The sequence below is a fragment of the Monoraphidium neglectum genome, assembly GCF_000611645.1.
Source record: "Monoraphidium neglectum strain SAG 48.87 unplaced genomic scaffold scaffold00131, whole genome shotgun sequence".
In the NCBI taxonomy this organism is placed as follows: Eukaryota; Viridiplantae; Chlorophyta; class Chlorophyceae; order Sphaeropleales; family Selenastraceae; genus Monoraphidium; species Monoraphidium neglectum.
This window is the reverse complement of record NW_014013497.1, coordinates 30,924-39,816: the sequence shown is the minus strand read 5'-3', so window position 1 is coordinate 39,816 and position 8,893 is coordinate 30,924. Positions and strand designations below refer to the sequence as shown.

General features: G+C 66.4%; 2 protein-coding genes across 2 annotated transcripts in view; one reads left to right on the top strand and one right to left on the bottom strand.

The window, feature by feature from the left end:
- Positions 1-310: 310 nt before the first annotated feature.
- MNEG_1338 (hypothetical protein) lies at positions 311-4,441 on the bottom strand (the record flags this gene model as incomplete). The annotated part of the gene is made up of 1 exon (XM_014050185.1): positions 311-4,441. One exon carries the CDS (start codon positions 4,439-4,441, stop codon positions 311-313), a length of 4,131 nt encoding a protein of 1,376 aa, XP_013905639.1.
- Positions 4,442-8,710: 4,269 nt separating this feature from the next.
- The window catches only part of MNEG_1337 (glucose-6-phosphate 1-dehydrogenase), a gene marked incomplete at both ends in the record, with an annotated part of 6,181 nt that continues 5,998 nt past the window's right edge, over positions 8,711-8,893 (top strand). Inside the window, one exon of the mRNA XM_014050184.1 lies at positions 8,711-8,744. Within this exon, the coding sequence (XP_013905638.1) occupies positions 8,711-8,744 (34 nt within the window). The remainder of the gene's footprint in view (positions 8,745-8,893) is intronic.

The window sequence follows — 8,893 nt, the reverse complement described above, 5'->3', positions numbered from 1 at the left end:
CCGTGGGCCGCGGCGCCGCCGTCGCCGGCGGCCTGCTCTGTCCTGACCAGCAGCGCGTTGTAGTCGAGGGCGACCAGTTCGGCCGATTCGAGGTTGACGGGGTCCTCGGCTGCGGTCGGGGGTAGGGTCCAAGGGAGCCGAGGGTTGGGCCGGCAGGGGTTGCGAGGAGGGAAAGGCGCGCTGGTGTTGAGTGTGGGGGAGCTGATGTTTAAACATCATGATGAAACATGGGAATGCGTGGTGTTGGGGCGTGAGGGGCATGGGGCGGCTGAGCGGGGGCGACGGGCAGATGCGGCAGCATCTTAGAGCATCATGCGATTGCTGGTGCAGCTAGGTCCATTTGCTGTCGCCCCGCGACCAAAACTGCCACAAACACGCCCGCCAGGCGCCCACATGAGTAGATGACGTCACCCAGCTCCGTCAGGGCAGCTTCCACCGCGTCCAAGTCGGCCCCCAGCAGCGCCGCCAGCTGGCGGACGCTGCAGCCGCCCGGCAGCTCAATGTGGGCCAGCTCGCCCTCTGCCGCGCCTGACCCTGCGCTGCGCCCCCGTGCGGCGGCTGCGGCCGCAGCCTCGGCCTTGGGCGCCGCCGCCGCGTCTCCGGGATGCGCGGCCTCGTCGGCCGCGGCGCCCGCCCCCGCGTCGCTTGGGCGCAGGCCCTGCAGCTTGCTGGCCCAGCGGTCGGCGCCGGCGGCAGCCGCCGCGGCCTTCTTCTTGCCGCGCTCCTCCCTGGCGGCCGCGGCCGCGGCCGCCGCCTCCGCCTTGCCCGCCAACCGGGCCAGCGCCTTGCTGCGCGCGCCGCTCGCGCCTTTTCGGCCGCGGGGCGCCTCGGCCTCCTCGTCCGAGGCGTCCGGCGCGGCCCACGCCGCGCGGCGCTGCTCCTCGGCGCGGCCCTTGGCCTTGACCTTCTGCTCGCGGTCAATCTTGCTGACTTCCAGGTTGATCAGCGCCCTGGTCGCCCGCAGCCGCTCGCTCATCTCGTCCTCGTCCAGCACCGTGGCGGCGTCGGCCGCGGCGACGGGATCGCTCGCCGGCGGCCGCTCGTCTCGCCGCCGCCAGTCGCGCTGCGGCGCGTCGTAGTGTTGCGGTTCCCGCGACCAGTCCTCCTCCCATGGCTGCTGCTGCTGCTGCTGATGCTGGTGGTGGTGCTGCTGCCAATGCTGCCCCCTTGACGTCGGCCTGGCCTGCTGCTCTGCCGGGGGCGGCGCAATCACCACCTCCCCGCTGATGACCTGCTGCATCCACGACTGCTGCTCACCACCCGTTCCATCCGTGCGCGTCGGCGCCTGCGGCGTCTGCTCCATCGCGCGCATGATGTCTTCGAGGCTGGCCGCCGCGGGCTCCCGAGGGGCCGTCTGCGGCTGCAGGGGCGGGGCTGCGGCCCCTGCAGGGGCGCTGAGCGCTTCCGCGAGGTCCCTGAAGAGAGGCTGCTGCAGCAGGCGCTGCTGCTGCTGCTGCTGCTGCTGCTGCTGTTGCTGCGCAGCCGCCTCGAATGCTGCAGCAGGCCGCTCCACCAGCTCCGCCAGGCCCAAAGGCCGCTGCCACCGCTGCTGCTGCTGCCCCTGCTGCTGCTCCTGGCCAGCTCCCTGCTGCTTGGGCGCCAGCTGCGCCTGCATGCTGGACAGCACCATGTCCAGAGTCCCGCCACTGCTGCTGCCATCCGCAGCGCTGTGCTGCTGAGTGGGTGCCTGGCGCTCGTGCTGCTGCCGGGCTGCCAGCGCTTCCTGGAGCGCGTTGAAGCTGGCTGGCATTCTAGGGGTGGGGCGCGAACCCAGGACTGTGCTTCCCATCTGCAAAGTCGCGTCCAGGACACTGGAGCGCAGCGGCTGCCCCACCCGCAAGGTCGGCTGGCCGCGCCCCCCGTCGTGCACGGAAGCGGCCGCACGTAGAGGCGCAGCGACAGCCTGCTGTTGCTGTTGCTGCCGCTGTTGCTGCTGCTCCTGCTGCTGCTGCCCCTGCTGCTGCTGCTGGCCAGCTCCCTGCTGCTTGGGCGCCAGCTGCGCCTGCATGCTGGACAGCACCATGTCCAGAGTCCCGCCACTGCTGCTGCCAACGCCGACTGCGCCGTCCTGCGACCCAGGCGCCTGTTGTTGATGCTGCCACGCCGCCAGCGCCTCTTGCAGCGCCAGGAAGCTGGCCGGCACCTGCGAGGTGGGCCGCGGGCCCCAGGCTCTGCTGCCCGACCTGCCAAGCATTTCACTGCGGCTCAAGCGCAGCGTCATGACATCTCCCACCTCTGCCGCTGCACTGCTGGCCGCTGCACTGCTGGCCGAATGGGCGCCGTCCGTGGCAACAGCCTTTGCTGGGTCTGAAGCCGCCAGGGCCGCGGCTAACGACGATACAGGCTGCGGCGCCGAGCCGCTGCCCTCCATGCGCCGCAGGAGGTCATCGAGGGACGCCTGTGGCTTGTCTGCCGCATGCAAATGCTGCCGATGCTGCCGCTGCTGCGCTTGCTGCTGCCACTGCTGCGACTGCGTCGGCCCTTCTGCTGTCTGCTCCAGAGCCTGCTGCCGCGCAGGGCCTGCCCTGAGCTGCTCAAGCAACTCGTCATAGCGCTGCTGCTGCTGGGCTCCCAGCTGGGTGGGCGGCGACCGCTGCTCAACAAGCGGCTTGCGCAAGCTGAGTGCTGGCCGCACCTGTGCCGCTGCACTGCTGGACGCGTGGGCGCCGTCCGTGGCAACAGCCTTGGCGCCCAAGGCCGCCAGGGCCGCAGCTACCGGCGACACAGGCTGGGGTGGAGAGCGGCTGCCCTCCATGCGCAGGAGCAGGTCATCAAGGGACGCCTGTGGCTTGTCTGCCGCCTGCAAATGCTGCTGCTGCTGCCGCTGCTGCTGCTGTTGCTGCTGCTGCTGCGACTGCATCGGCCCCTCTGCTATCTGCTCCAGAGCCTGTTGCCGCGCAGGGCCCGCCCTGAGCTGCTCAAGCAACTCGTCATAGCGCTGCTGCTGCTGGGCTCCCAGCTGAGTGGGCGGCGCCCCTTGCTCGACAGGCGGCTTGCCCAGCACTTCGACACGGTGCAAGGTGAGTGCTGGCCGCACCTGTGCCGCTGCACTGCTGGACGCGTGGGCGCCGTCCGTGGCAATAGCCTTGGCGCCCAAGGCTGCCAGGGCCGCAGCTACCGGCGACACAGGCTGGGGTGGAGAGCGGCTGCCCTCCATGCGCAGGAGCAGGTCATCAAGGGACGCCTGTGACTTGTCTGCCGCCTGCAAATGCTGCTGCCGCTGCTGCTGTTGTTGCTGCTGCTGCTGCGGCTGCATCGGCCCCTCTGCTGTCTGCACAGGATCCTGTTGCCGTGCAGGGCCCGCCCCGAGCTGCTCAAGCAATTCGTCATAGCGCCGCTGCTGCTGGGCGCGCAGCTGGGTCAGCGCCGCCTGCTGCTGGTCGGCCGGCTTGCCCGGTGCTTCCACACGGTTCAAGATGAGTGCTGTGCGCACCTGTGCCGCTGCACTGCTGGATGATTGGGCGCTATCTGCGGCAACAGTCTTGGCCCGGTCCAAGGCCGCCAGGGCTGCGGCTACCGGCGATACAGGCTGCGGCGCCGAGCCCCTCCCCTCCATGCGCCGGAGCAGGTCATCAAGGGATGGCTGTTGACTGCCTGGCCCCTGCATATGCTGCTGCTGCTGCTGCTGCTGGTGCTCCTGCTGCTGCTCCTCGTGCTTGTGCTGCAGATGCTGCGACTGCGTTTCTCCCTGTGCTGCCCTCAGCCCCTGCTGCCGCGCGGGGCCCGCCCTGAGCTGCTCAAGCAACTCGTCATAGCGCTGCTGCTGCTGAGCTCCCAGCTGGGTTGGTGGCACCCGCTGCTGGGCGCCGTCCGTGGCAACAGCCTTGGCCATGTCTAAGGCGGCCAGGCCCGCGGATACCGGCGATACAGGCTGCGGCGCCGAGCCGCTGCCCTCCATGTGCCGCAGCAGGTCATCAAGGGACGCCTGCGGCTTGCCTGTCGCCTGCAAATGCTGCCGCTGCTGCTGCTGCTGCCGCTGCTGTTTCTCGTGCTGGTGCTGGTGCTGTTGCTGCTGCGTTGGTCCCGCTGTTCCCCTCACCAAATCCTGTTCCTGCGCAGGGCCCGCCCTCAGCTGCTCCAGCAACTCGTCATAGCGCCGCTGCTGCTGGGGTACCAGCTGGGTGGGCGGCGCCCGCTCCTCGACAGCCGGCTCCGCCGCAGTCAACAGCGAGGGCGCCTCTGCCTGGTGTTGCACTTGCTGCTGCTGCCGCCGTGGCTGCTCCTGCGGCTGCGGCCGCGGAGTCCGCTCGTGCTGTTGCTTGTGCTGCTGCCGCCGCGCCTGGCGCTCAAAGATGCTCGCCAGCGCCTCCTCGGCCTCCGCCGCACGGCGTGCTGTGTCACGCTGCTCCATCAACACGCCCTGCCGTCCCTCAGGGGCGTCCCGCTGCGGGGCGCGCTGGAGCGTGGATGCGGCCACAGCGCTTGCCTCGGCCAGGGCCATGGCTGCCGATAGGCTCTGCACATCGGCTTCATCCTGCAAAGCCAGAGCCAGCAACGACACCTGCTGCTGCTGTTGCTGCTGCTGCTCCTGATGATGGTGAGGATGATGATCGTGAAGTGTCGTGTGCTGCTGCTGGTCTGAAGTTGAGGCAGATGTTTGCGGCACGTGATCGTCCATGGCTGTGGGCCTGGGTGACATGAGCGCCCGCAGGGCTTCGCCACCTTCATCCTGCCAGACCTGTTGCGCATCCCTCGCATCGCCACGCGCGAGGTGCTGCTCAGAATTGTGAACAGCTGCGCCTGCAGCAGCCTCCTGAGCATAGGTGAGGGACTGGCCTAGCGACGTGGCGATGCTGTTGTCGGTGGTGGGCGCAACGGCCCTACGGCTGGCGTCCGGCAGGCTGCTGCTGCTGCTGCTGCTGGTGCGACTGCTGCTGTCGCTGCTGAGGCTCAGACGGGGAGCGGGAGTGATGCTGAGCAAAACACTTGCAGTGCCCTTTGCAGCAACCGGCTCTGCTGGCTGCGGCGTCGCGTCGCGTGCCAGCGGTTCCAGAGCAACGGGGGGCCGCAGCTTCAGGGATGACGACGACGACGGCCATGTCCCAGCTGCCGCTCGCTTCATCGCCTCGAGAAGGGCGTGCTTGTTGCCGGCCGCCACCGCCACTGACGGCGCTTCTGCAGTTGGCTGCGCGCCTGCGGCAGCAGGCACGCCTACGACCGCGGGCGAGCCAGCAGCTACCGGCGCGCCTGCGTCTGCCAGCGCGCCAGCTCCGCCCTCGGCAGGCACACTTGCCTCTGCATCTGCCCTCTGTACTTCGCGTGCCGCATCCTTCACCAGTGGCTGTATACCCTGCCTGCTAAGCAGGCGGCTCTTCATCGCCTCCCAGCCATCGTTTGAGTTGCCCTCGCGCCAGCCACCGCCTGAGGTTTCCCGTGGGTCTGAGGGCCGCGGCCCCAGCCCTGAACCCGTCCAGCCGAAACCGCCCGCATGCGCCCGCGGCGACAGCCTGTGGTCCTGAGAAGCAGGCTCGGCCTCATGCTGCAGCTCCGTGCGCATGACTGCGCCAGCGGGTAGGCTCCTGCCGGAGTGCTCCAGCCGCGTGATTGACGAGAACGCCGCCACCTCGATGCCAACGCGGCTGCTGCCGCCGCCGGCGGCCCGGCCGCCCCGCGTCGCGAGGTGGTGGAATAGGAGTCGCTGCTGCCGCAGCCGGTGGGAGTTGCCCGCACCCTGGTGCGCCAATGCCCACGCTGCTGCCAGTGCCTGGTCGCAGCCAGCCACGCGCGCGGCGCCTGCCGGGTCGTAATCGAAGGGGTCGCCGGCGCGTGCTGCTGACAGGGGGTGATGGGCAACATGATGCAGCTGGTAGGGCAGCTGTAGAGGCGCCCGCATGATCAGGTCCAGCAGCTGCTGCTGCTGGCGCCCTTGCCGCCGCTGCCGTTGCCGCTGCCGCTGCTGATGCGGCTGCCGCAGCCGATGCTGCTGCTGCTGCTGCTGCTGGTGCTGCTGCTGGTGCTGCTGCTGCTGCTGGTGCTGCTGCTGCCCAGCGTCCCTACCAACGGCGTCCCCGCCATGGGGGTCCCTGCTGAAGGTGCACCCCGCCTCAGCAACCACCTGCTGCACCTGTCCTCCTATGCCGCCGCCTGCCAACTGCAGCGGCCGCTGCAAGCTGGTGTCTGCTGCGACGTCCAGTCCCCGCTTGTCTGCTGCGGCAACCACCTGGTTGGCACCGCCGCGGCCAATCAGCCGCTGATGCAAGAACGTGGCTTTAAGGCACAGCCACGAGCTGAGGGTCCCGCCCGCCGCTTGGACCTCGGCGGCCCGCGCCTGCAGGGCGGACAGCTCGGCCTCCATACGGGCGCGGTCCCAGCGCGCATACCGCTTGAAGTCGCTGTTTGAGAAATTCAGCGGCGGCTGAAGCTGCGGGGAGAGCGTAATGCCCGGCGGTACGTCCTCCATGCAGGACGCTGCCGCACTGGCTTGCGCTCCGGAAGCCGGGCCGGTCGCCTCTGCTGGCGCTGCAGCTGCGAGAGTGCGGCCATTGCTTGAACTGGCAGGGATCCCGTCGGCTGCAGCGGCCACGATATGAGCGGCGGCACATGCTCCGCTGGACTCGCTGCCAGCTGCTGTGTTGCATGCCAACACAAGCACACCACGGCAGGCTGGTGCAAGGGAGGGGAGTGGCAAAGGTCTTCTATATTGCAGTGTGGGGAAGCATGCCGCTGTGCCGAGCCAACACCAAACCCCACAAGGCGCATCATGCAGCGCCGTTGGCGTTCGCGTGCGCGTGCGGCTGCTGTTGTGTCAAATGCTCACCCTCGCTGGCGCCCTCAGGCGCGGCTGCACTGAAGCCTTGAATGCCACTACTGTCGCGGCCCCATTGCGCCCGCGCGCAGGCTGTCAAAGCAACGCGGGTGGATCTCGCACCGCGCAGCATGCCGCAAATGCACTGTCACGGGCACGATCAACGCGATCCTCGTACACATAGCTAGTAAGCTGCTCGCTGATCAGACTGGCTGGGCCTCGAGCCTTTGTATGCCATCTGGTGAGACCCCACGGCACACGCCACGCGTCATAAACATAACAAGTTGAATTTGTGCACCAGCAAAACACCACAGGCCAACCAGGCGCAACTGCAGCAGCCGCACGTTGTCGTCACCAGCGGCACACCCACCCACCCACCCATGAAAAATCAACGGACACAGCCCTCTTGAATTGCGCCAAACTGCACCAAAAACATCAGTTCATTTGGTGATATGAGTCCCGGTGGAACGGGTACGGGCAGGGATACCCCACTCGCTTTGTGCCCTCCGCTGCTTGCCGCACACTTGCTCCTTTGATCCCCTGTGAGACGGTGACGGCCGACTACGACTCCAAGGTAGTTGAGGTATACTTTTCGTTCACAACGTTCCGTTAGGCTGCTACCCCTGTGCACGCTCAGGCGACGCCGGTGACGCCTGCACCCTGCACTCCAGTTCGTGCCAGCTCCTGCTCCACTGCCTGCTGGCTCACGGGGGCGTGCACCTGCGCATGGTACAAGCACATCCGCCAAGTGGTTGTTGTTTCACTTCCTTGATATCAACAGTGGACCACTCAAGCGCAGCACACCGCTCGCCGCCTGTACATGGACGCAAGTGTGTGCATCTTGCGCACAGTTCGCACCTTGTCGGCCAACAGCAGCCAGTCCAGGCAGCGAGCTTGCCAGTCGCTTGGGGCGGGCGCCGCGTCGTGGTTCCAGTACGTTAGCTCCGTAAATGTTGCGCTGCTGCACCACGCGGGTTCATCCAAGCCGGCTGATGCGCTGCGGACCACCACAATGCCGGCGTAGCCGGGCGGCAGCTGCCGCGCCAGACCTGGGCACAAAAGGCTGTCGTCAGTAATTCCAGCGGCATCAGGGTAGCCGGGGCCGGGGCAAAAGATCGCCAGATGCGAGTGCATCAGCCGCCTGGCCGCACCTTTCAAGTGGCGCCCACGTAGGTGCGCTTCGAGGACCTGAGCGCCGCCGACTTGTTCTGCAGCATGAGTAGTGCTTGGAGGTAGTGAAACATTGCCTGAATGTGTCAAAGGCGCTCATCGTCAAGATGGCCGAATCAGCATGAAGTACGAAGCACACAATACAATGCATGTGATGCTGCACCCACAAAGCAGAAGTGGCATCACCGCATCAGTGGTTGCGCGCATCGGCCAGCAGCTCAGTAGCGCAACCAAGAGCAGCACATTTAGTTCACCTTGACACAACTCCGGCCCAAAGAACTCCTGCACCTTGCAGGGCCCATTGTGGCTCGTCTTGATTGGCAGCCAGTGGACGCTGCCGGCGCCCGCGTCCTGCCCTGGCCGCACCAGCAGCGTACTACTATCCGCCATGCGGGATGATCACTACCAGACTCACGCGAGGATTCGTGCTTGCGCGGGCGATGAGACGCTCACACATATAACGCGGTGATCTCGCGCCACTTTTTATGTGTAGGATGCTGGCGCAGATTTATGATAGACTGATGTTTCTGTAGCAGATTTATGATAGACTGAAGATACGGTTGGAGTTTGCCAGCACACCAATCATTTATACCAGCAGCGGCACTGCATGGGCACTCCGTTATGTCATCAGGCAGTGCGCTGTTGATGGTTGATGGTTTCTTACAACCTAATTTTCTCATACTACTCCACTCTGACATCCTACACATCAATGCGATCCTTTTTCATCGCCTTCGGTGCAGCCCCTTCTTTGACGTGGCGCACATATCCGCTTTTTTGCTGATCGAACCATGGGCCATGGCGGCGGCCCTCACACTGCTTTGCATGTGTTGTGAGTCTTACCTACAGACCCTTTATCGGCATAGCCGCCTGGAGTGCCTTGTAATGCGACATAAATGTTGCAGTTAAACCACCCGAGGCATTCACAACACCCTGGACACCTGCTGAGCAGACGGGGACCGCTATGATGGTCCAATGAAC